At 36.8% G+C, this 27,484-nt stretch overlaps 4 protein-coding genes and 1 pseudogene across 4 annotated transcripts; 4 read left to right on the top strand and 1 right to left on the bottom strand.

Moving 5' to 3' along the window:
- Positions 1-4,547: 4,547 nt before the first annotated feature.
- Positions 4,548-4,931, top strand: LOC112203124 (30-kDa cleavage and polyadenylation specificity factor 30). The gene has a single exon (XM_024344141.2). It carries the CDS (start codon positions 4,548-4,550, stop codon positions 4,929-4,931), a length of 384 nt encoding a protein of 127 aa, XP_024199909.1.
- A 275-nt stretch (positions 4,932-5,206) lies between these two features.
- Positions 5,207-6,079, top strand: LOC112203125 (putative F-box/LRR-repeat protein 23). The gene has a single exon (XM_024344142.1). It carries the CDS (start codon positions 5,207-5,209, stop codon positions 6,077-6,079), a length of 873 nt encoding a protein of 290 aa, XP_024199910.1.
- Positions 6,080-6,662: 583 nt separating this feature from the next.
- LOC112201839 lies at positions 6,663-9,378 on the bottom strand. The gene is made up of 2 exons (XM_024342764.2): positions 8,259-9,378; positions 6,663-7,908 (listed from the first exon to the last, which is right to left on the bottom strand). The coding sequence occupies exons 1-2, from the start codon at positions 9,275-9,277 to the stop codon at positions 6,876-6,878; spliced, it is 2,052 nt and encodes a 683-aa protein (XP_024198532.1). The 5' UTR covers positions 9,278-9,378; the 3' UTR covers positions 6,663-6,875.
- An 11,394-nt stretch (positions 9,379-20,772) lies between these two features.
- LOC112203126 lies at positions 20,773-22,946 on the top strand (annotated as a pseudogene).
- Positions 22,947-24,599: 1,653 nt separating this feature from the next.
- LOC112203127 (187-kDa microtubule-associated protein AIR9) lies at positions 24,600-26,018 on the top strand. The gene is made up of 6 exons (XM_040519793.1): positions 24,600-24,686; positions 24,770-24,902; positions 25,047-25,105; positions 25,231-25,263; positions 25,370-25,501; positions 25,702-26,018. Exons 2-6 carry the CDS (start codon positions 24,788-24,790, stop codon positions 25,882-25,884), a joined length of 522 nt encoding a protein of 173 aa, XP_040375727.1. The 5' UTR covers positions 24,600-24,686; positions 24,770-24,787; the 3' UTR covers positions 25,885-26,018.
- The last annotated feature ends 1,466 nt before the right edge of the window (positions 26,019-27,484 follow it).

Genomic DNA, 27,484 nt, shown 5'->3' on the forward strand with positions numbered 1-27,484 from the left:
AAAGACGAACATAATACGGGTGGGTAGCAATGGTGAGAGTAAGACATGAACCAAAACCCTTACTAAAAACCTAAAGCAACAAAAGTATTCTTAAGTTTTAGGGTAGCTTTGCCTTGCTGTAATCCAGAAAATCATCACCTGAAAAATTTGGCAGACCAAACGCCGATTGGATCTTCAATATCAACTTTGTAGCCAATTCACCAAGGGAATCACCTAATCCTTCCTTAGCAAGAAGCTAAAATATCTTATTATCCCTTCTACAACCAATTAGGCCCGCGAGTTGTCCATCTGCCATGTTCAGTAGAGGAACAGTTTTTTTTTAAAAAAAAAAAATTATTGAACTTATGCATTGAAAATTCAGGCAAAAAAAAAAAGCACAAATGACGTGTTTTTACAGCTATAACGTGTTAAGAGTATTTTTTCGATTATGCATATAAAACTCACTCATTCATATAAAGATTTGACATTTTATTCGTTTTTTTAGAGATAAGATTGTACACTATTTCTCTCATCCATTTGACTTCATCCGGGTCCTTCATCTACTATAAAATGGATGAGATATTTTGTATACATGTAAAATTTTATATAATTTCTTGTGACAAATTTAATTTGACGCACAAAGTCATCACCATGCGTTCTTAAGAAAAAGTGTGATTCGATGTTGTCTATAACATAAATTCCCTCAATTTGCAAATTAAGATTGTGCTTACTTTGTTCTAGTAAGAGCATTACAATTGTTAGAATCATTGCTTCCTTTTTCACAAAGCTTATATTGGTCTAAATTTTGACATCTAATCTTGATGTCCACCATTTTCGATCTCATTCTTGAACACTGTGATTCCAAAAGGGCTTCAAACTTCAAACTTTTAAAGAAGGTAGAAGAAAAGCCACAAGATGGAGAAATAAGAGTTATACAATAGTCTTTGTCTTGCAATCAACAAGTTCAAAGATCTTATACGTTTCTTGATTGTAAAGACAGAGTCACACCAATTGAATTTTCAAATGTGAAGTCTGTATATATAAACAAAAATTCAATTGTATCTAATACAACGCCAAAATAAAAAATAGTGACAAGCCGCGGTTCAACTATAATGTTTTTTATTGGACAATTGTTATTATGTTTACATATAGAAAATTGCTCATGAAATTATGCTCTATCACATATTAAACATTTTTATCAACCTTAGGAAAATACTCTAACATTGGACAATCAACTTGGTGAACATCCGGATCCTTTGCAGCAAAGACACCACTAATAACCTCACTACATTTTGCGCAGAATGTGGTTTTGCACTATTCCAGGTATCTAGTTGCACCAACAAGGGAATCTTGAAATGGTCCATCTGTCTCAACATCCATTCTATTCAGCCCCCTATTAAGACACCAGTAGTCATAAACACATAATATGATTTGAGGATACAGCTACACCAGGTTGAAAATTAAGCAATCAAATTACCATCAAAATTCCATACTTCTTCTTTGTTTTCAGGTGCTCTATCTACACCTATACTTTAGATATATGTGTAGTAAAAGTGAGACCAGCATGTACAGTATCAAAGATATCATTCAAACCCTTATCCAAGATGGACAAATATAGAGATGTCACCACCATGAGTATGTGCATCATTCGCTTACAAGTTTCTTTGAAATTTGATTTCAGATTATGTGTGTCATAATAAGCTTCCTTATAATTTCTAATTATTTTGATTAGATCAAGTTATTCACTTGAAATAAGTATGCATAGTCAGGTCATTGGTAGAAATAGTATCTAGCTCCTGTGAGTTTATAGTTCGGTGCCCTAAGGCTTCTAACTGCATGCTCCAAGAAAGGTGAAATATGGTATCTCCATCTCTTTAATATTAAAAATCTAACATACAAAAGACATCACTAGTTCTAAAGCATATAAGAATAATAATCTCCTAACTACCTATGCTTATAAGTTAGCATTTTGGCAAAGCTTGAATTAGCAAATGTATATACTATTCAATGAGATGCCTCTATTAAGAATTTATATTTGTAGCCGTTCTGGATTATGAACTGCAATAATAGAAACAAATTTGTAGTAGAACAATTTTACGGCGGCAAAGAAATTAGGCAATGCTGCAGACAAGATTATATATAGAAAACTCACTAACCTTCAATTCTACACACACATATATTTTACACATGCACACACACATAGAGAGAGAGAAGACTACCAACCGAAGTTTTTTTTGTAGTTGTCGTTTTTTTTGTTGTTATTCGTTTTTTTAGAGATAAGATTATACACTATTTCTCTCATCCATTTGACTCCATCCGGGTCCTTCATCTACTATAAAATGGATGAGATATTTTGTATACATGTAAAATTTTCTATAATTTATAGTGACAAATTTAATTTGACGCACAAAGTCATCACCACGTGTACGTTCTTAAGAAAATGTGTGAATCGAGGTTGTCTATAACATAAATTCCCTCAATTTGCAAATTAAGATTATGCTTACTTTGTTCTAGTAAGAGCATTACAACCGTTAAAACTAGGGCTGCCACTTGGTTTGGTAATTACCAAACCAAAACTAGGGCTGCCACTTGGTTTGGTAATTACCAAACCGACTGAATACCAACCGATGTTTTAGGTTTGGTAAACCGACTTTTTGGTAACCGAGACCGATAAAACCGAAATCGAAAATTACCTAAAAAGTTGGTTTGGTTTTGGTAAATAACGAATCTACCGATTATCTAAATATTAGATTTATATACTACAATTTTCAATACACATACATGTATATTAAGAAGTAAACATAAAAACTTTTATAATAGTATGAACATTACTACATATACTACATTAATAGCACATGTATTTTAAGTAACCTAGTCAAAGATGGTTAAATAACCTAGTTTTATTGAAAATTGCTAGAACTTGATGTCATATATACAAAAGAAAGCTATAATTAATAGATGAATACAACGTTTATGACTATAAAATTCAAAAACCTAATTTTGTTCATTCTAATTTATATTATAAATAATTAGTTATTCTAAAGTTGGTAATACTGAAAACCGAAATACCAAATTTGGTAGATATAATTAAAAACCGAAAATTTTGGTTGGTAATTGGTAGCTCAGTTTTGAAACCGAAAGCTTTGGTTTTGAAGTTGGTAATACCTATAACCGATTCGAACCGACCGAGTGACAGCCCTAGTTAAAACCATTGCTTCCTTTTTCACAAAGCTTATATTGGTTCTTCCTAGCTATCAATCATCTCCATGTGTAATCTAAATTTCAACATCTAATCTTGATGTCCACCATTTTCGATCTCATTCTTGAACATTGTGATTCCAAAAGCGCTTCAAACTTCAAACTTTTAAAGAAGGTAGAAGAAAAACCACAAGATGGAGAAATAAGAGTTATACAATAGTATTTGTCTTGCAATCAACAAGTTCAAAGATCTTATACCTTTCTTGATTGTAAAGAGATAGAGTCACACCAATTGGATTTTCAAATGTGAAGTCTGTATATATAAACAAAAATTCAACTGTATCTAATACAACGCTAGAATAAAAAATAGTGACAAGCCGTGGTTCAACTATAATGTTTTTTATTGTACAATTGTTCTTATGTTTACATATAGAAAATTGGTCATGAAATTATGCATTGTCTATCACATATTAAACATTTCTATCAACCTTAGGAAAATACTCTAACATTGGGCAATCACGCACAGTAGGTGAGGAATGTAAAAACTCCATTTACATATAGGAGTTTACTGAAGTGCTTGTTACATAAATAAAAGTTGTGAAATTGAACTCGCTTTGGGTTTAAATTTGTAGCTATAATATCTATATTTAATAAATAAATACATAAAAATTTAGAAATATTGACATTTTTACATGCGGTGCTAAGAAAATTCCAAAACTACTAATTTAGCATCAAAATTATATGCTATATATGTTATGGTATGAAAAATAGAAACCGATCAAGTAAAAGAGAAATATAGAGAATGCAGAGTTCTACAATAGTCTTTGTCTGACAATCAACAAATTTGAAGATCTTATATGTTTTTTGATCGTAGAGAAAGAGAGGTTTGTTAATTAGAGTTTAAAAAACTACATGGTTGTGTTAAAGAACAAATGTATCAAAAACTGACATTCCAAGTTTGTATATATAAACAACGACCCAATCGTATGGTTACAATGTAATTATCATAACTCACGGCGGCTCAACTTTAACTATGTTGTATACATTACGAAAATAAACTTATAACACCGACCTGCACTTACACTAATAGAAATAAACAGTTGTAAAACTTTTCCTTTACAACTTTAGGTTAGTTGAGAAAAAAGGGCAATAAAGGGAAAGTTTTATATATAACACTCTGAGCCCAAACCCAGGTCTTTTAAGCCCGAACCCTTTTTCTAGTTCTCTCTTCTTCTTCATCTCTTGTTCAGTTCATTCTGCTTCTTCATCATTACAGGCTATTCCAAAACGCATATTTCCTTCGTCGTTTTAATTCTCCGAAACCCTAACAAAACCCCCCCAAATCCTCAAATTCTCATTGAATTCCAGCAATGGAGGACTCAGATGGAGTCCTCAACTTCGACTTCGAGGGCGGCCTCGACGCCACTGCCGACGCCGGACCCATCCACACCGGCCTGGCCTCCAACGCCCCGATCCAGTCCGACTCCCTCGTCGCGCAGTCCAACAACCAGGCCTCCGCCGCGCCACAACCCGACCCGAATGTCAACCCCTCGGGCCAGAAGAGCTTCCGGCAAACGGTGTCTCGTCACTGGCTTCGCAGCCTCTGTATGAAGGGCGAGGCTTGCGGCTTCCTTCACCAATACGACAAGTCACGCATGCCGGTGTGCCGCTTCTTCCGTATGTACGGCGAGTGTAGGGAGCAGGATTGCGTCTATAAGCACACCAACGAGGACATTAAAGAGTGTAATATGTAGGATTCCTTCTTCAAATAAGAAAAAAACTAGGATTCCTTCTTCAAATAAGAAAAAACTAGGGTTCCTTCTTCAGTTAGGCTAGTTAAGGGGCGATCCATATATATATAAACTGATCGATCACAATTGTTTTCATCGATCAAAATATTCGTGTTCACAAGGTTTGTTGTCGAAGGAATCAAATCCCCACGATCCATCCTCGAACTATATATTGCCATAAAATTAAGAAAAAACACCCAACACCTAGTTCAAATTTTCTTTGAATCTTCAATATATCAATGGGAAGATCCTCATATAAAACCACCCAACACTGTCGGAAGCGACGTTTCTCGGACACCCAAGAATACTGCGGAGAGCAAAAGCGAGCCTGCCGAAACTGGTTGGATCTCCCGGAGGACCTAACGGCGTCAATATTTTCAAGGTTGAAAGCCACAGAGATCTTGCATGATTGTCAGCTTGTGTGCAAGAGATGGTTGCAAATCTGCAAGGTTAACCCTCTGGTATGGCGAACCATCGACATGGATCATCACCTTTTGGATGATTTCATCTACGGCAGCATGGAGCATATGTGCCGCGACCTCATTGATCGTAGCTGTGGTAGTTTGGTCGATATCAACGTTGTGCGCTTCGGCACCGACAGGCTTCTTAAGTCCATAACTGATAGTAGTTCATGTGGAATCAGACGCCTACGATTGGAAGATTGTCCCGCGATAACAGATGAGGGATTGTGTGGAGTGGCCTCGAAATTTGCTCGGTTAAAAGAGCTTGACATTTCAGAATGCTTTCTCTCTTATAAAACTCTAGAAGTGATTGGAAGATCTTGCCCCCTTTTAGTATCATTGAAACTGAAACGTCGATTCAACGAGAGGGGGAGCAACTCTATGTACGGATACACTATAGCACGAAACATGCGCGGTTTACACAGCCTTTCGCTTTCCAAATTTAACCTAACTAATGATGAATTGCGAAAAATCCTCGAGTCCTGTCTTGGTCTTGAAACACTTGATTTGGGTGAGAGTTTTCTTCCATATCTAGAGGAAGATTTGGGAAGAAGATGTGCTGAACAAATTAGAAAAAAATTGGAGCTTCCCTATAGGCTAAACTACGACATCGAGAAGTATTTATCACAAGTAACGAATAACAAGAGTTGAACGAAAACAAACCATGCATTGATCAATGTTCGTGACTCGATACGGGGGACAAGTTTTGGCACTAGCGTGTTGTATTTTCTTTTCATTTGCTATTATAATTTGGAGTACCACATTCGATATGTGGCAACTCACATCAAATTATTAATAAACAAAATTCTTTCTTTTTTTTTGAAAATATTGTGTTACATTTTTCCATTCACAATGTAAACATTCATGTTTATCCAGTTTTTTTTTTTTTTTTGATTGGGATAATTAATGGTATTTTCTTTTCTTAGACACATTTACTTAATTGCTTGAAATTTGGTTCCTTTTTTACTTTAATAGATTGACACCCCAAATTGATGATGATAATAAAATAAAAACGACATCAATGGTTGAAAATAAATTCCATATATGGCAACTCATATCAGATTTATTATTGTGTTACATTTGCGCATTCATAATGTAGACATTTCATGATCCGCCCCCTTATTAATAATTTGAAATTTATATAACATGTTGCTCCAAACATTATATAAGATAAAAATTGGAAATCAACCTATTCAACTCTACCAAACGCGTAACCATATCACAACATATACAGTACAAAAACATGGCTTATATATCATCAGAAAATAGCCAGATCCACGTCCCACAACATATACAAAAGCATATATGACTTATCATCAGAAAATAGCCAAGATCCACCTACAGGTCTACTCCTCTTTCACAAAAGTTTGCAAATGATAATCCGAAAATAGGAAATATGAGTAACGCAGAAATGTAATCCTCACAGTAAACAAGCATCTTGTCAATGTCAATTGCCCTGCTTCCAACAGTTTACCAGCTCAGGCCTCACAAAAATCTCTAGAAACTCGTCCACCGAAGCTACATCCTTGAGATGCTGATTGATTTGAAAAACATTGTACATCCGTACTATGAACTCTTCAACCTTCGCCAATGTTGCTTTCATGTCATTCAACTCCTTAGCTATCCAATCCAAGGTCTGAGATTTGGGCGCATCCGGGAGCATGGGAAGGGTCAATAGGAGATCCATTCTTGTGGTGACTTCTAAGAGATCATCAAGTGTACTGTCGATCTGCTGTATGCGAATGGTCGGAAGCCACTCTGTGGTCACAAAGATATTGCTCAACTTCCTTTTGGTCAGGATATTATTCAGCTCCACTTGTCCCTTGGTTAGCAAATGGTTAACTTTGCCCAATACAAATCCCACACAATTTGAAGGTGTGGCTTGATGAAGAATATCACTGACTAGGTCAAGCAGGGAATGGTACTTGTTAAACAGATTTATCATTGTCAAATTCCCCTCAGACTTCATCATGATCAGCATCCTTAGAAAACAGGCCCTGAGCTTCATCCCAAGCTGTGAAGCTTCAAGCTCTAACGTATGAATTTCCTTTGCAAGCCCTCTGAGATCATTATTTGAAACTGCTTGAGCCTCCTTGACTTGTTCAACAATCTTCAGAAAACTTAATTGCTTATGCAGCCAGAGAGCCTTGACTTTCATTTTAAAGTTCACTGCTTCTGGACTCTTAGGAGGTCTTACCATCATCTTTTGTGTTTGGGCAACAAAAGCCTGCTGTTTCCTTCGGTCAAAGCTCTTAGAAAGCTCCACAGATGCTTTAGTCTCAACATAGAAATCAGAGAAGCTCTTAGCTGCAGCAAATGTCGCATGCAAGAAGTACTCAATTTGTTGAACATCTGGATCTCTGGCTGCAAATACACTGCCAATAGCCTCACCAAATTCTGTGCAGAATGTGGATTTGCTCTCTTCTAAATATCTCGTTGCATCAGCAACGAAATCTTGAAATGGCCCCTCTATTAGCCCCCTGTTAAACATGAGACATCACCAGTTCTAAATGAATAATACCAATCAAAGAGTTACCATATCAAATGTACCTATGTTCCAATTTGGTAGTCTATTCATCATATGATTCATATACTCTTCATATATCATGCAAGGCTCTAAATGAATAATACCAATCACAGAGTTACCATATCAGGCATATATATCATGGTAAGGGGGCATTCACAAATTAGAAATTAATACACATACATACCATTTATACATTCACTAAGTCACTATTAGCAACAGGGCATAGTGTCAATGCATTACAAAAAGTCACAAACACCATACAGAAAAGAATTTTCAAGCAATGGTACACAGAGCTTAATTTACCTGCTTGTTGTCAAACCACATACAGCTTTCACTGGAGGTTTGCCCACCAAATCCTTCCACAATCCGATTATTTTGTCATCCATGAATCGCATAAAACGAGCCAGATTCCGGAAAGCAAGTTTGTCAGTTAAGCAGAGGATTTCCTCGTAGTTGCTCAATTGGAGTTCAATGCCCCGCAGCCCTCTCTCCAATTTGCTGAGGTGATCTTGAAGACAGGCTAGGGGTAGCTTAGCGGAATCGTCAGCTGCAAAAATCGGCACACCAAAGGCCGATTGGACGTTGAGTATGAGTAATTCCAATTGACCAAGACAAGTATCTAAACCCTCCTTGGCAAGCAGCTGAAAGATCTTGTCATCCCTTCTGCATCCAATGAGCCCCGCCAGTTGTCCATCCGCAAAGTGCAGAAGAGGCACAAGCTTTTTGGAGACCAGGTCATCCTCCTTCCTCAACCAGCTCAGTGACACCAAGAGCTCTGGTATTGAATTTCTGAAACTTTGAAATCTTGAGTCAGTGATTACGATCTCGAGCTTCTCTTCCGATTCTGCTGCTTCTTCCTTGTGCGTGAAGAAGTACATTAAATGCATTAAGCACTTGGAAATTCCGATTCCAATTTGGAGACCTAGGGTTTTGAGGCCCTTCAACTCGTCCAAATTGACTCCCTCCTCCATCAAATGCAAGGCGCTTATTCTACCTCCGTCCGCATCAAGCCTGAACTCACTTGTTTCTTGTACTTGTACTCTCAGCGCGACCTCGACCTGGTTGGATTCGAATACGGACTTCAAGATTTCGGACACTTCGTCAACCTCTGGTTCTGAGGTCAACAGAGCCAAGTCCAACATCGCCGTATCTAGGTCTGACCGAGTCCTTGGGATTTCTTCGTTTACGGCATCGCGGAACTCCGACGTCAGGTTCGCATCTTCAAGAAGAAGATTCATCGCCGTCATATTACGGTTGAGGCCGGCGATTCTTCCGGCGAGTCGGTAAACCTCGGGAACTTCTGCTTCGATCTTAACCGCCATGGCTGTACGGACTAGAGCTCTGAAACTCTTTTCGCTTCTTCTTCTTTTTCTTTTTCCTTTTCTTCTTTTTTTCTTACACGACGGAGGCTCAGACTCGGTTTTGGGATCTTTCTCGAAACAACGCATGGGCTTGAGGAGCACGCTAGTCCATTTACAATCTGCCACGAGTCACTCCCACGTGCCAGAAACAAACAAGTTATGAAGTGACAAGGTCAAGGTTTAGTCCAACGCAATGGTGCGTGTCACCTGGTGTGAGAAGAGTAATGGTAACTTGATATAGCTCAAATTATCTGGTGTGAGAATATTAATTAACTTGCTAATTAATGGAAACTTGATTACTGGAAATTGAGACTCTAGCTTCTTTCTTTTCTTTTGGGTTAATTAAGCTGAGTTCTAACTAATATAATATAACATATAGTTAGTTTATTTTTCACGCTAATTATACATGCGGTCACTGCCGTGGACCTGCAAATCCGATCCGGATCTGACACGAGGCCCATGAGTCGGCCGTCTTAGACCTGGTGTCTCATTGGGCATAACTGTTTTTTTTTTCCTCATCACATCAAACCATTTTACAATTTCCGGGAGGGCTACGCGCGTTATTCTACTCTTGAAGTATCAAACACACATAAAAGCTACTACCAATATGTACCGTTGACTTGATGAATCCGCGCATTTGTAAGGAACATTTATATGATTCAATGTACGTATATTCTAAAATCAATTAATGGTTGGATAAGTATAGTTGATCTTTTAAGGAATGATTGTCGTGGATCTGCAAATCCGATCCGGACCTAACACGAGGCCCATGAGTATGCCGTCTCATGCTCGGTGTCTCGTTGGGCATAACATTTTTATTTTCTAGGGGTATTAAAAAATATATATTAAGTAAAAATAAAATGCGCAAGTCTTTTACTACATTTCAAAGACTCTAATTGACTGTATTAAATGATCTGCGACGATTCCATGGACTTTAATGACTCTTTTTAAGGACATTAAACAGTTAGCTACTAAGTTTCAGGACATTATCTTTATACATACTTAATGAGAAGCTAATCATTTAGCAAACTTAGCCTATAATAATTCTCATCCTAAAATTTGGTTTTACTGCCTCCTCCTTTCTATCTGCCCAGCATTCCATTTGGATCAACTTGGAATGACTGTTAGTCGTTATTTTTGTTTCTCGTTGTAACTTTTTTCTATCATAAAAAAAAAAAAAAAAAAAACTGTATTTTATTAACTTAAAAAATAAAAATAAAAATAAAAAAAACTGTATTTTATTAAACAATAAGATTGATTTTATTGGCAAGGTGCATTTTTTTTTTTTTAATGTTATCCCTAACCTAAGTTCGAATCCTTACTAATTGATTAGTGAAAATGAGGAGTACATAGCTCAATATTCATCTCCTCATCACATCGCATCAAATCATTTTACAATTTCCGCGAGGGCAATACGTTATTCTACTCTCGAAGTATCAAATACACATTAATGCTAATAACAATATTGACCGTTGACTTGATGAATCCGCTCATTTGTGATTTGTGGGGAACATTTATATGATTCATTTGTGATATATAAGTATAGTTGATTTTTTTTTTCCCAACGCCCTAGCACGTCATCCAATAGAGGATTTATTCGTCGAACTGCTAGGCTTTACGACATGCATCCTTCCTCTCTTAATTGCTAGCTAGTTTCTCTCTCACTTAATCATGCACTCTGCTGACTCAGTGCCTCCAAGCTACTTCCACTGTTGATTGAACTTTGAGCTATATATAGTTTGATTCGGTTGGGAATACACAATTTAATTCAGGATTAATGAACGGGCGCGCTACTTTTGTAATCTGGGCAATGAAGAGACAGCACGTAAATAAGAAATGGAGATCGAAAAGGAATGTACGTCCATGCATGAGTTGCATGCATGGCGGCATGCAATTTGCTTACCTTTCTAACCAATTAACTAATCAATTAACCAAGTCAATAACAATTGTCGTATCAATGTGGCGCGTAAAGAAAGAGCTAATTGAAGAGGTCAGTTGATAAAACCCGTATTAATTCGATATTCAATTAACACTTCTTTTAGTTAACATTTTATTATTTTTTTTTAGCATGTAATTCTACATATCCTGTTATTGCCGGCAACAAGACCCTTCCCTTTAAATCGGGTGTGAGAATACTAAACAAAAGTTGCAGAAAGCAAACACATTTAGATTGACAATCCATGCATAAAGGACTACAACAAACTAGTTAAGGAAACTGCAAGGTTCAAACAGAGAATTGCTCTCAAGGTGCAAGTGAGAATGGAGAGCTAGAGCGGTAGGTTCTACAGATTAAACCAAAGGTCCTTCAAGAAATACAAGAAGTTGGCCACAGCTAGCCAAGGTCCTTCCAGACAAAAACCGTGCAACATCCTTCAATTGTGCATTGGCAGGGAGAGTCTTGTTAAGCCAGCCGACATGCTTCACATATCCAATCAAGGATGACAAAGATTCTCCTAACTCTGTAAAGCAACGAAATGAGTGCTCTAACAGGTGGCGAAAACACTGACAACCCACTTATGACATTTTCAGTCAGAATCAGTAGGGAGAGCAAGAACAAGAGGTATTTCTGAGCGCACAGCGTAATCATCACCCCTTGCAAAACCACCCAACACATAGGCTAAAGGCAAGAACAGTCCAATCGTAGTTCCCACAATCACTTACAGCCTGAAGAATTTGCTTCCTTAGAAAATCTCTTGATGGGAAGGCCAAGCACGACAGTACTAAGAGATAGGCAGAGGCGAAAGCAGGGAAGATCAAATCAAGCAGCGGGACGAGGCCACTGGCAGAGAACACCATGATGAATGCCACGTGCTGGAGCTCGATTACGCACAATGACCCCATGACATCTCCTACAGCTGGCTTTTCTTGGTGTTGTGATCCAGCAGTTGCAGTTTTATCAGGCTCCGACCTAGGGGCCGGCCACAGCAACCGATACGCGGCATGCGCCAGACATTGTGGTTTACTTCCTTGTAGAGGATGCTCTTGGTAACTAATTACGGAGCTATAAAAAGCTGGATAGGAAAGGATCACCTAGTATCTTCTCAGAAACTAATATCATCTAATTAGTGGAAATGAGAAGTACAGAGCTCATTTGAGTGTGAAGCTCTCTCCTCATCACATCACATCAAATCATTTTACAATTCCCACGAGCGCAATACGTTATTGTACGTCCAGAGTATCAACCACGCGCGTAAAAGAACCAGTATTGACCTTAGACTCATCCATTTGTATGATTCAATGGATATTCTCAAATCAATGGTTGGATCAGTATAGTTGATATTTAATTTTTTTCTTTTCTTTCCAACACCCTGGCACGTCATCCAATCGAGGATTTCGTTGAACTAGGCATTTATTACTACATCGTTCCTGTCTTTCTAGCTAGTTTCTCTCTCACTCAATCACCTTGCTGCCTCGGTGCCTCCTAGCTAGTTCCACTGTTGATTGAACTTTGAGCTATAGTTTGATTCGGTTGGAAATACAGAGTCTAATTTCGGATTGAACGGATAGCTACTTTTTTAATTTGGACAATGGAGAGATAGTAAATAAGGTCTGGAGATCGAAAAGGAATGTCGGTCCCTGAATGAAATGCATGGCGGCATTGAATTGCTTACCATTCTAACCAATTAACTAATCGATTCGACCTAGGCTATAGCAATATATTGCTTACTAGAGACCAATTAACTAATCAATTAATAACTAAGTCTAGAACAATTGTTGTATATATCAATGTGGCGTGTAATGAAAGTGCTAATTGAAGAGGTCAATTCTCACCCGAGCCGTAATCCCAATGAGGGGACATTTCTCCTGTTCTCCATACATGCTTTGCATGTGCAAGTATTTTTTTTTCTTGAAAAAAAAAAAGGTTATTATAGAAAAGAGATAATGGGAGAGAAAAGTGGGTTGTGAGTTTTTCTTTTTATTTTTTTTAATGAAAATATTTTTTATAAATGTCATAATTGTCCTTGTGATTTAATTAATTCTCAAAAGTTTATTAATTTTCTAGAGTCATTTTTCTCAAAATTTTAGATTTTGACTGACAAACCCTATTCTCTTAATAATAGTGTGTTTGTGTGTGTGTATATATATATAATTCCATTGATAGTTTTAATCTCATTTTGAGGAGCCCGGACCAGTTCGTTTCACTTTGCCACAAGTAAAAGAATAGAACTCGATCAAGATGTTCTAGCTGAGCTATATATGATAATATGAGCAACTATTATCTGCACGTTCCTAAATTCCTCTTGTCTTATGCTTCAAGATGACCTTGAACTCCACTCCTCTTATGCTTCAAGATGACCTTCTTGGCTTTTCCAGGTGTAGATCAGTAAAAAAAAAAAAATAGTAATAATAATAATAATAATAATAAATAAATAAAAAAGGTAAAATTAAAAAAACAACAATGACAACAAACAACCATCTTAAAATTGGGTTTTCTGAAACTACAATCGTTAAGATCACCATTTCCAGCTGCAGTTTCCCCTTGAGTTTGCTCCTCTTCCCCTTCTATTCCCTGACCCTAACCCTAACCTTAATTAAAGAACCCATTTCCTCTTCTTCCCTGCAAGCCCCGAAAAACAACCATCTTGAAATTGGAACTTTGGATTGAAATACTTTTTATTTCATGCATTTGCTATTGGGAATGAAGGTGCCGACCTTTACCATATTACTACCCAACAGTGACCCTTTGTCCATGTATATAGATGGGCATAAATCACAAATATTATTACTATCTATCGAATTGAAGTTAACCTAAGCTAGGATATATAGAATTTAATTTGATCAGAAATGAAATGGGGCATTCAATAATTAATAATACTTGCATGAATACAATCATGGGGCAAAAATTGTGGCCTTAAAAAGAACAAGAAAATCAATGAGAGAAATAAATAATCAGCAGACATTTTCTACCGTCAATGGAAAACACTAGAATCTTAATTGACGAAATTTCTTCAAAAAAGCAATTCGATTTCAAGTACATAAACGGATAAGATCTCACAATTAACGTCTTCGTTTCAATAATCCCAGGCTTTAGGGCTGTGAGGGCTGTAGATCGAATAAAAGTGCAAAGGCTTCAAAAACATTTTGGCAAGAAAATATGGTACGTTCCTTCCCGTATCATAAATGCGTACATAGTTTATATAGCAACATTCAAGTCCTCAATCAGAATGAATCCGCGTTAAATTTCTACAAGGATATACTTTGTTCAACCAGGAAAAAGGGCATATGAAACTGCCTAATTAAAGGCCTCGAATATTTTTTTGGAACTTCAAATTGATGCAAATTTCATCATGCGTACTCAAAACGGAAGTTTGATTTTTCTACCGCATTTCCTCGTATACGGCGAAGTGGTGAATAGCTGCCTACTTGCTGCATAAACTGATCGATTCCTCATACATTAAGCTCTCAACAAGTCTATCTTTGATTTGAAAACGAGAGAGAAATTACCCATGCATGCATATGGATCAATTGAAAGTCAAAATTTTAATAAAGATTCCGTAGTGACCAAAGCAAGAATGATCGACATCGAAACGTGCTTTGGACGTTTTATTTAGATCGAGTACTATGACGAATTGACCCAAGATTAGGAAACTTGCGTTTTGAAGTTTAAAAGATAGAAGTCCAGGCTGCTTTCTGGTAATTATATCTTAATCTTCTTTTTCCTTGAAGAGCAAGTTTAACTAGACATTCAATTGCTATATTAAGCGCCAGTCTGGGTTGTGAGATGATGTCATCCATAAAACTGAAGATATAAACAAAACCCACAAGAACTAATAAATGAACTATCCCAAACCCCTTTTCAAAAAAAAATTAATGAACTATCATCCAGTTTTTCAACTTTATAAGCCTAGCTTCAATGAAAAACTCATACGAAACCACTCAAGTTTGGGACAACCACGAAAGCTAGCAGCTGGGACAACCAGACTTGAATACTACCACAAGCAAATCTGCCGAAGTTGGTTGGATCTCCGGGAGGACATAACTGCGTCGGTAATGTCACGGCTGAGAGCGATCGATATCTCGGACAACTCTCGGCTTATGGTCCTATATATGGACTACTAGTTTATCAACGGTAGGCTGGGTAGTTTAGAGAATATGTGCCTCACGTCACGTAATTGGTCGTAGCTTTTCTAAGTTGCTCCAGTATGATTAAGAATTGAAAACGAAAAGGAAATTACATTCGAGTGATAAAGATATTTTATATATGTTCTAAGATGTCGAAGAGCATAGTTGGTGCTTGCAATAATTTGCTAGGGATTCGATATATTGGTGTCCATGTAGTTTTCCATTTTTGTTCGCCAATTCAAAATTTCTACTGTTTCCATACAAAATTTGACAAAATTGAATTGAAGTTTGATCAAATATTGGGGATGGAAATTCGAATGCCGGAATGATATATAAGAACTCCATTATCTGGCGAAGGCACTCAAGTTGATCAATCTCGACCTGACAAGATTTGCTCGACTGCGATGGTGAAGCGAGGAATCGACAGATGGTTATGGTAATCTTCGAGCAGAATATCATAGTGGCCAAGTTTGTAGTTTGCTCAACTTCATTACTTCGGTATTGCATTTCATCAATAAGAGTGAAGCTTTTCATGTAGTGGCATACTGTCACGCCCCAAAATTTAGAGGTGAAAGCAGTACTTTTATTAGGTCAAATTGATGTAAAGAAAAACTTCAAAATACACTCTAGTTCATTCAAAGATCAAAGGTAGTGGAGGTTCCATTCTAAAATTTAGAACAATTTCAAACAAGAAACTTGAACTTTTTTTCTATGGGACGCTGATGCAACCACTAGCTGCTACCAAGTCTTCTAAGCATTCAACTCATCTTTAGCACCTGGAACCACAAAAATAGATACTGATTAAGTAAAAGAGAAATATAGAGAATGAAGAGTTCCACAATATTCTTCGTCTGACAATCAATAAATTTGAAGATCTTATATGTTTCTTGATTGTAGAGAAAGAGAGGCGCATCAATTAGGGTTTCAAAAGACGATATAATCTTGGGTCAAGAAGAAATGTACCAAAAATTGACATTTCAAGTTTGTATATATAAACATGGACGCAATCATATTATTAGAGCGCCGAAATAACTAATTGAAACTCAAGGCGGCTCAGCTTTAACTTTGTTGTATACATTACATGAATGAATTTAGAGCACCGACGTGTACTTGCACTAATATAAATGAACCGCATTTTAACTTTTTACATTTAAATTTTGGGAGCTTCTATTCATATTTCCAAAATTGACATATAGATCGGACCTCTATCTTTTTTCAAGTTATAGTTGACTTTATCAACTCATGTTAAATTACCAGTAAAGACACAAAAAGGGGGAAAAAAGACTTGTAGTTCTTGTGTGTACTCTTAAGTGTTGTTTAGATGTTCTTTTAGATTTGTGGTTCTAGAAAGGAGCTCTAGCTGGTCTCTTATGTGATTTGAATATAAGTTTCACTGGGTTCTTTTAATCAGGTTACATGAGTACTAATTCATCACTTCAACGTTTCTTGCTTTAAGAATATTTGCAGCCATTCTAGATTATGAACTGCAATAATAGAAACAAATTTGTAGTAGAACAATTTTACGACGGCAAAGAAATTAGGCAATGCTGCAGACAAGAATATATATAAAAAACTCACTAAGCTTCAATTCTGCACACACATATATTTCACACACACACACATACATAGAGAGAGAGAGAGCGAGAGAAAGGACTACCAACCGAAGTTTTTGTTTGTTGTTGTTTGGCTTATTTGTATCAAGGTAAAATAATTGTGAAATCTTCAAAAATAGAAGGATAAGTACCGATTTTTGAGATATGAATAGAACCTCCAAAAAAAAAAAAGAATTTTATTAGATGATAGACATTTTGGGAATGGGAAGTGTAAATAACAAATTAGTTATTTGTAAAAGTAAGTCAAAGGTCTATTAAAGTGGAGATGTCTAAAACTCTAAATACAAATTTTGGAAGTATGAATAGAAATTTCCTTATATGCCAATAAAAAAATAATAATAATATACTTTGAGCCCAAACCCGGGACAGATACCCGGGTCTTTAACTCTTTATGAGTTTATGCCCGAACTCTTGTCTAGTATTCTCTTCTTCTTTGTGGCTCCTTCAGTTCATTATTCTTCACCCCAATACGCCTATTTCCTTCGTCGTTTTAATTCTTCAAAACCCTAACAAAACCCCCCAAATTCTCATTGAATTCCAGCAATAGAGTACTCAGATGGAGTCCTCAACTTCGACTTCGAGGGTGGCCTCGACACTACCGCCGTCGCCGGCCCCACCCACACCGCTGGCCTCCAACGCCCTGATCCAGTCCGACTCCTTCGTGGCACAGTCCAACAACCAAGCCGTCGCCGCGCCACAGCCCGACCCGAATGTCAACCCGTGGGGCTGGAAGAGCTTCAGGCAAACGGTGTGTCGTCACTGGCTTCGCAGTCTCTGTATGAAGGGCAAGGCTTGCGGCTTCCTTCACCAATACGACAAGTCACGCATGCCGATGTGCCGCTTCTTCCGTATGGACGAAATATTTTATATACATGTAAAATTTTCTATAATTTATTGTGACAAATTTAATTTGACGCACAAAGTCATCACCACGTGTTCTTAAGAAAAAGTGTGAATCGAGGTTGTCTATAACATAAATTTCCTCAATTTGCAAATTAAGCTTGTGCTTACTTTGTTCTAGTAAGAGCATTACAACAGTTAAAATCATTGCTTTCTTTTTCACAAAGCTTATAAATTGGTCTAAATTTTGACATCTAATCTTGATGTCCACCATTTTCGATCTCATTCTTGAACATTGTGATTCCGGAAGCGCTTCAAACTTTAAACTTTTAAAGAAGGTAGAAGAAAAGCCACAAGATGGAGAAATAAGAGTTATACAATAGTCTTTGTCTTGCAATCAACAAGTTCAAAGATCTTATACCTTTCTTGATTGTAAAGACAGAGTCACACCAATTGAATTTTCAAATGTGAAGTCTGTAGATATAAACAAAAATTCAACTGTATCTAATACAACACCAGAATAAAAAATAGTGACAAGCCGCGGTTCAACTCTAATGTTTTTTATTGGACAATTGTTCTTATGTTTACATATAGAAAATTGGTCATGAAATTATGCATTGTCTATCACATAATAAACATTTCTATAACCTTAGGAAAATACTCTAACATTGGGCAATCAACTTGGTGAACATCAGGATCCTTTGCAGCAAAGACACCACTAATAACCTCACTACATTCTGCGCAGAATGCGGTTTTGCACTCTTCCAGGTATCTAGTTGCACCATTGAAATGGTCCCTCTGTCTCAACATCCATTCTATTCAGCCCCCTGTTAAGACACCAGTAGTCATAAACACATAATATGATTTGCGGATACAGCTACACCAGGATGAAAATTAAGCAATCAAATTACCATCAAAATTCCATACTTCTTATTTGTTTTCAGGTACTCTATCTACACCTATACTTTAGATATATGTGCAGTGAAAGTGAGCCAGCATGTACAGTATCAAAGATATCATTCAAACCCTTATCCAGGATGGACAGATCATAGAGATGTCACCACCATGAGTTTGTGCATCATTCGCTTACGAGTTTCTTTGAAATATGATTTCAGATTGTGTGTGTCATAATAAACTTCCTTGTAATTTCTAATGATTTTGATCAGATCAAGTTATTCACTTGAAATAAGTACACATAGTCAGGTCATTGGTAGAAATAATATCTAACTCCTGTGAGTTTATAGTTAGGTGCCCTGAGGCTTCTAGCCGCATGCTCCAAGAAAGGTGAAAAATAATCTCTCCATCTCTTTAATATTAAAAATCTAACATACAAAAGACATCACCAGTTCTAAAGCATATAAGAATAATAATCTCCAAACTTCCTGTGCTTATAAGTTAGCATTTTGGCAAGGCTTCAATTAGGAGATTTATATACTATTCAATGAGATGCCTCTATTAAGAATTTATATTTGTAGCCGTTCTGGATTATGAACTGCAATAATAGAAACAAATTTGTAGTAGAACAATTTTACGGCAGCAAAGAAATTAGGCAATGCTGCAAACAAGATTATATATAGAAAACTCACAAAGCTTCAATTCTATATGTGTGTGTATTTTACACACACATACACACAGAGAAGACTACCAACTGAAGGTTTTTGTTGTTGTTTGGCTTTATTTTTTATTATTAATTTTTTTTTTAAGAAACGAGATAAGGACTAACTCATCGCCCTCTCTCATGAGAGGTTTGTTAATAACCTCATAGTTGTGTTAAAGAACAAACATATGTTTTTTGATTGTAGAGAAAGAAATGTTTGTTAATTAGAGTTTTAAAAAACTACATAGTTGTGTTAAAGAACAAACGTATCAAAAACTGACATTCCAAGTTTGTATATATAAATAACGACCCAACCGTATGATTACAACGCCAAAATAACTAATCATAACTCACGGCGGCTCAACTTTAACTCTATTTTATACATTATGAAAATGAATTTAGAGCACCGACATGCACTTACACTAATAGATAGACATGTAAATGGACCGGATTTTGATCCGGACCCGCTCCAGATCCGTGGCTATTTGACGGGTTTGGATCGAAAATTTTGATCCGTTGATCCATTAATGATCCAAATTCGTTAACCCGTTTATTTAACTGATCAAATACGGATTTAGGTTGATCCGATCCGTTAATGATCCGGTCCGTTTTTGTAATAATAAAATATTATTTTTATTAATATATTATTATTTTAAAAAAATATAAAATACAATGAATTTCAAATATAATTTTTTTGCAGAAATCGAAGGGACAGTCCATCACCCAAGATTCCAAAAAGCATTAAGAATTTTAATAATGTAATTCTACTTTTGGTGATACTTTTCATGTTGTTTTAATATTTTATTAATATCTTATGTGGTATCATGATATAAATATAACATTACTATTTAAAATTTTAAAATAATAGAAATTATAAACTAGTCGGATTAGAGGATTGGGTATCCGTTAATCTGGCGGATACGGATTTGGATCGAGCTATCAATGATCCGCCAGGTTAACGGAGCGAGTTTGGATCGAATTTTTTTTAAGTAAACGGATTTGGATTTAGGTCGATCCGATCTAAATCTGATCCATTTACAGGTCTACTAATAGAAATAGACAGCCGTAAAACTTTTCCTTTACAATTTTAGGTCGGTTGAAAAAAAAAAGGGAAATAGTAATAACACTCTGAGCCCAAACTCGGGACAGATACCCAGGTCTTTTAAGCCTGAACCCTTTTCTAGTTCTCTCCTCTTCTTCGTCCCTTCTTCAGTTCATTCTGCTTCTTCTTCTTCATTACAGGCTATTCCAAAACGCATATTTTCTTTGTCGTTTTAATTCTCCGAAACCCTAACAAACCCCCCCCCCAAAAAAAAACCCCAAATTCTCATTGAATTCCAACAATGGAGGACTCAGATTAAGTCCTCAACTTCAACTTCGAGGGCGGCCTCGACACCACCGCCGTCGCCGGCCCCACCCACACCGGCCCGGCCTCCAACGCCCCTATCCAGTCCGACTCCTTCGTCGCGCAGTTCAACAACCAAGCCGCCGCTGCGCCACAACCCGACTCGAATGTCAACCCCTCGGGCCAGAAGAGCTTCCGGCAAACGGTGTGTCGTCACTAGCTCCGCAGCCTCTGTATGAAGTTTGAGGCTTGCGGCTTCCTTCACCAATACGACAAGTCGCGCATGCCGGTGTGCCGCTTCTTCCATACGTACGGCGAGTGTAGGGAGCAGGATTGCGTCTATAAGCACACCAACGAGGACATTAAAGAGTGTAATATGCATGTGTGTGTGTGTGTGTATGTATATATATACATACTCACATATATATAGGGTGGTACTATTCACACACCTTTTTTCTCTATTCACACACCCTCTTTATTTTTCTATTACTTTAATTCAATTTTCTTTTAAAAATTACTCTAAGTACCCTTCCTTATAATTATGTTTCTTTTTCTTTTTTCTATTTGGCAAGTCAATCATTCTCAAATCCTAAACTCTTATTTTCCCGCAAACACAGAGGACATTAAAACTCTTTTCAATTCCCTCTTTTCTTTTTCATCAAAAACTTCTCTATCATAATCATTCTATCTCTCTATTATGATGCTTTGAAGTTTAATCATGATAGAACAAGAAACTTTAGACCCATCTTTTGAGAAAATTTTACATTTGATTTGCAATGGAGTCATGGAAAAAAAAATGAGTTCAGTGATCATTCAAGCCCCTTTGAATCCATTATTCCTTATAAGATTCTAACTGAAATTATTTGGTGTATTCGAATCCATTGAGTAACTGTAGAACTTTGCAACAGCCTAATAATGATGGCCTTATGATTATAAATATGATTTGTTCTACTACAATATGCTAGTAGAACATAATTTTTTCCCGACATGAAGATTGCAACTCATTGCATTCAATATTATGTAGAGCATCTCCAATTTTGTGTACATTATCAACTGCAATGTGGAAGATTGTGGCTGAAGTGGATAAAACGCTGATTCCATTTTATTTTTATTTTTCAATTTGAGGATGATGCACCTGGATTAAGAGTCATAAACAAACAAGCATTGAGTTTGGTACTTTGCAAAGTATGAGAACAAACTTTAGAATTTGGATTCAGTTGGGTGAAGGTGATTACCTGGGAAGCATATTCTTTGTCTAATAATATAGGTCTTTCTACTTAATAAACGTATTATTCTTCCTTCATTTATAGGTTAAAAAATTGAATTATTGTATAATGATGTTTGATTCATGATTGAATTGCCAAATAGAAAAAAAAAAAAAAAAAGATTTACAAGGGAGGGTAGTTAGGGTAATTTATAAAAAAGATTGAATTAAAGTAATAGAAAATTAGAAGGGATGTGTGAATAGAGAAAAATAGTGTGTGAATAGCACCACCCCATATACACACACACATACTCGCCCCATTTTTCTTCTTCATATTTGCTGCTTGATTTTGGTGTCTAGTTTAGCTTATTCTAATCTGGAGCCTTGATTTGTAAGAATTGAATTGCTGTGATTATTAGTTATTGCGTTACAAGTTTGGTTATTGATCTTGGGGATCATATGCGTAGGTGTATATAGGTGAATGTGTTGAGGTGTAGTTGGGAAATACGGGAAATTTGAAATCAATGGGGGTCACTTTTAACTATTAGGGTTTAGGGAGGCCATGCTATGGTGTAAAGGGGTTTGTGGTTGGGCAACAATTGGTGGTATAGACTTTATGGCAATGCGATTAGGCTATTACGGAGTTGAGTGAGGAGATAACACATTAGATACAGTAAAAGGTTATTATTTGTTTCGATGAATTTTTTAAGGTGTTGGCATCAGACTAATATGTTTTTGTATTATGAAGTTGGCTGTAGAAGGAATGAGATTATCTTAAAGTTCTTGTTTGGCCTAATTATTATTTCAGTTCCGGAGTGATTCAACCATCAATTTACTGAACAAATGTGTGCGGTCTAATGGAAGGATTCTGTCATTGCAGGTACAAGTTAGGTTTTTGTCCGAATGGTCCTGATTGCCGGTATAGACATGCAAAGTTAAATGTACAGCAGGTGGAGTTTTGTAGATGAATATGTAGAAAATATCATTACTAACAAACTTCTTAATATGCATCACAGATATACACCAGTTCCTTCGGATTAAGTGGTTGGTGAACTGAGGTTGTCTGAGCCAACTGACATTATTCTTCCAGGTAAAAAGTCCCAGTGCTTCTGATCATTGATATATAATGTACGCATTCAACTTCATGGGCTTGCAAATTATATTTGGTGTTTGGAGTTTTCGGACACGTACTTGGAAAGGCAGAATAAGTTTCAGATACATTTCATTTGTTATTTATCTTGCGTGGTAAAGCTCAAAAAACACTTTCTGAATTTGGATGTGGTATTATTGCCCTCCAGAGCTTCCGAGACTAGAGATGCTTGCTCTCACTGGAAAAGCAATCGAAGGTGATGTTCTTACAGTTGAAGTGATCCCAGAGAGTTTGACTCAACAGCTTGTTTGGCACAAGTACAAGCAAGATGTCAGATATCAATGGTATAGTGTTATATTTTAGTAATCTGTGACATGTTTGAATGACATGATTGCATTCAAATGTTCGTGCAGTACTATCACTGTTAGAGGCTCCATATTCCTTTTCTTTCATTTGTAATGAATTTTTAGAAATTTCATAAAAGCTTTATAAACTTAAAACTGCATAAACTTACAGTTTTGGCTTTCCACCGGATCCATGATTCTCTGTTGCTTTGTGAGGACGGAAATTCAATTTTACAGCAAAGTTGGTCCTAGTATTTTGTAACATTTTGTTGGGATATTCCAGTGCTACCGTGCTAGTTTTGAATATTTCCATTGGCAAGTGGCATGCAGTTTTTATTTTCAAATTGAACGTCTAGAATCATTGAATTAGATACGAAGTATGGTCACTATTGAAATTTTCTTGTTTCTTGTTGCAAGTTGATTAGCTTTTACTATTTCATAATATTCATTATATGACACGAGTAGTTGGTACAGGTTCTTTTCTTCAGCAGTGGGAGATAATAAGACCTTTGAACCATTACCTGCTCAGCGTTCTTGCTCCTACAAGATGCAATTAGAGGATGTCGGGCGCTGTCTAAAATGTGAGTGCATTGTGACTGATGTGTTTGGAAGTTCAGCTGAGCCTGCATATGCTGAAACTGGACCAATACTACCAGGTAAATTCCATTCCAAAGTACAGTAACATGACTAAAGGACCACCCCCTTACTTTTGAACGTTGTTGTTTCTTTAATCCATTAGCCCTTACTCCTTAGGTACTCGGGGATGTTAGGTGTGGTCAGCGTCACCCAATAATAAAAGTTTTCTCTTTTCCTATCCAGAAAAGTGATGATTCAAATGAAAGAATGCTATGAAATCTCTGTAAAAGAAACATTGTTTCGCATCTCCTTTAGATGATTAAGAGTCGTGGGTGATTTTCCATTACAAAAGAAAGGCTTGAAACCAATCTATTGTTCAATTGATATGAAGTGTGGAGAAGTCGAAAAAATTATTTGAACTCAATATTGTTGCTTCTGGGTTTTATACAGTTTCTGAATGTTGGTTGTAATAATATTGTTATTTCCTGTATTAGGGATCCCCATTTTCTTTCACCCTTAATTATTTTCCCCCTTTAATCCGTAGGAATTCCTAGAATTGATGAGCTGGAGATCCGGGGGGGGGGGTCCACACCAACTTATATGCTGTACGTGGCATTTATAGTGGAGGGAAGGAAGGCAAAAGTAGAATACAGTGGCTCATCTGGTTGGGGGGAGTCCTGATCTTATCTCTATACCCGGTATGTAGTTATATTTTTGGACATATTAGTCCTTCATAGGGATATCCATTGTGCAATATTTAAATGAAATTTTTTATGTGCAGGGGAGTTGGGGAGAATGTATGAATCCAATGTGGATGATGTCGGATACAGGCTTTGTAGCCATTTACACTCCTGTAAGAGAGGATGGAGTGGAGGGGTCACCTGTTTCAGCATCGACAGAGCCGATTGCAGTCGGTAATAAAGAATATCATCTTTTATTGAATTTTAGTTTTAATAAATTGCACATTATTTTGATCTTGTTTGAGATAGTTGGTACAAAATTTCATGTTTCAAATCTGAAATAACCCATATCATAAATTTCCATTGATTTACATGCAGAGCCTGATGTTCTTAAAGAAGTGAAGCAGAAGCTTGATCTCGGATCAGTGAAATTTGAGGTATCACTATTAGTGAACTGTTGATTGTCTTTGGATTATACATTGTAAAGAGTTGGCTGAAGTACAGAAATTTACTTTTACATCTTTGTAAACATTCTAACAACTCTTTAACATATTTCCTACAGGCATTGTGTGACAAGGATCAATCTACAAAAAAGGTTCTCATTTGATAATTCTCTGTTTATGTATTATAATTAATGTGTTCACTGTAAAATTATATAAAGTTAATGTCTTGGCTTTTCTTTATGCTTATTCTTATTGCAGACTACTGTGGTAGGAACTCTTGAGAGAAGAACCCTCGAAGTCAATAGAAAAAGAGTGAAGGTTATAAAGCCTGGTTCCAAGACTTCTTTCCCGACTACTGAAATTCGTGGAAGCTATGCACCTCCGTTTCATGTAAGATTGTGTTACTATACAATTATACAGGCTCCTAGTCCAAAGTTCAAAACTAATTATACATGCTCAGAACGTTATAACATATCTATAAAATCTGAAATCTAACAAAGGGATGACTGTCTGAATTCTTCACTCCTAGTCATATGAGAAAGTTCAAATTATATCTATAAACTAGAAATTTAGAGTAGACGAATGTGCAGGTGGAGCTGTTCCGAAATGACCAGCATCGTCTGAGAATTGTAGGAGACAGTGAGAGTGTGGTAGACCTGATGGTGCAGTCCAGACATGTTAGAGATGTTATTGTGCTTGTGATCAGAGGCTTTGCTCAGAGATTCAATAGTACATCACTCAATACTCTCCTCAAGATAGAACATAATATGTAAGGAACCTGTATCAATATTTTCATATATATCGGTCTCGATGTTTTTGAGTGAGCCAGTCCACTCCCATATTTCTTTTTTCTTTCTGTGTATGTTACCGAAAAAGAAAAAAGAGCAGTTGAGGCATTGCAAGTGTCAAAGAGTGATTGTACATCATTATTGTATCAATGAGAATATCGTTAGTTGTGATTGTGTATCCACTTATATATAGACCATTTCCTAGCAGTTTGATTCTCGCATAATAAGCTAGGCAGTTTTTTTTTTTTTTTTTTGGTACATATGGGGCCAGCAGCCCAGACAAAACAAAGAAAAGGAACTAGTCAGCACCCCTGGCCTTAAAGCCTCTAGCTCTGGGAACCCCAATTATATCATCCAAAAGGCATTCAGTGATCAAAGCAGGAGGGTCCTGCTGGATGCAGATTCCTTTAGCATGCAAGATACTGTTCTTAGCCAGGAGATCAGCAACCATGTTGCGCTCCCGCTTGATGTGCTTAATCTGGATGAACTCAAACTCATGCATCATTTGTCTACAGTTCATGATCAACGTTCCTAAGGGATGGAGATTAATATTGTCACTATGCATGAGATTGATGAGCACAGAGGAGTCAGATTCAACTTCCAATTTAGTAACCTTTAGGCTCAACGCCAGTTGCAGTCCATGATAGAGGCCCCAAGACTCAGCTTGAAGGACCTCATTTGCACCAACATTAATCATAAAGCCACCACACCAAGCCCCAGTGTCATCTCTTATAACTCTACCTGCTCCAATAGCACCTTTGCTGACTCTGGATCCATCAACATTAAGTTTGTGGTTTCCAGTAGCAGGTCTAATCCAAGGAAGCATATCAACATTTCTAATCAAATGAGTATTAGGCTTAGAATTAGCCTTAACCCAATCAACAGCATAGTTAAAGATAACTTCAGAGGGATTATATGGAAAACGGAACTCCACGATCAAAAACACTCTTGCACCTCCATTTCCAAATAAACCAACAGCAGAAGAGAAGAAAACATTCCAGTTCAAGTTATTCATGTGATAGCCGTTTTGCAATAGGTTGGCAAAAATCCAGTCTTCCCAATTTAAATTGAAAGTATTTAGCATGTTGGCAGGGATAGCAAAGGAATGCCAAACCTGCTTAGCCTTGGGACAATCTCGAAAGAGATGTAACATAGTTTCCTTGGTGTTTATGCAGAACTGGCAGGACGGATTGGATGTGAGCTTTCATTTAAAACACTATTCATTTGTTAGCAGCTTGCTTGAGACAAAAGACCAGAGAAATATTTTGAACTTAGGAGGAATATGAAGGACCAGTTCCTCAACCAACCATAATTTTGGCATCCCTGTTCATCACAAAGAATCATATAAGCAGAATTAACAGAGAAGATCCCTGATGAGGTACCACCCCAGATAATTTGGTCAGGAGACTCGGAGCCATCTATAGGGATAGCAATAATTTTGTCAATAATCTCATCAGGAAGGTTAGCTTGTAACATAGGCAAGTTCCAATTCCTATCAATCCAAAAAGTTTGGACAGTAGAGTTTAAGTCAATGCTATCAAGATTTAAAGCATGGTTTTTAAACATGCCACATGGGGACCACTTG

The sequence above is a fragment of the Rosa chinensis genome, chromosome 5 (assembly GCF_002994745.2).
Source record: "Rosa chinensis cultivar Old Blush chromosome 5, RchiOBHm-V2, whole genome shotgun sequence".
Taxonomy (NCBI): Eukaryota; Viridiplantae; Streptophyta; class Magnoliopsida; order Rosales; family Rosaceae; genus Rosa; species Rosa chinensis.

Coding starts and splice junctions, on each gene's coding strand:
- LOC112203127 (XM_040519793.1), top strand. CDS start 24,788: ATGAATCCAATGTGGATGATGTCGGATACAGGCTTTGTAGCCATTTAC. Junction 25,106..25,230: donor TCGGATCAGTGAAATTTGAG/GTATCACTATTA, acceptor TATTTCCTACAG/GCATTGTGTGACAAGGATCA. Junction 25,264..25,369: donor AGGATCAATCTACAAAAAAG/GTTCTCATTTGA, acceptor TTCTTATTGCAG/ACTACTGTGGTAGGAACTCT.
- LOC112201839 (XM_024342764.2), bottom strand. CDS start 9,277: ATGGCGGTTAAGATCGAAGCAGAAGTTCCCGAGGTTTACCGACTCGCC. Junction 7,909..8,258: donor TGTGGTTTGACAACAAGCAG/GTAAATTAAGCT, acceptor CATGTTTAACAG/GGGGCTAATAGAGGGGCCAT.
- LOC112203125 (XM_024344142.1), top strand. CDS start 5,207: ATGGGAAGATCCTCATATAAAACCACCCAACACTGTCGGAAGCGACGT.
- LOC112203124 (XM_024344141.2), top strand. CDS start 4,548: ATGGAGGACTCAGATGGAGTCCTCAACTTCGACTTCGAGGGCGGCCTC.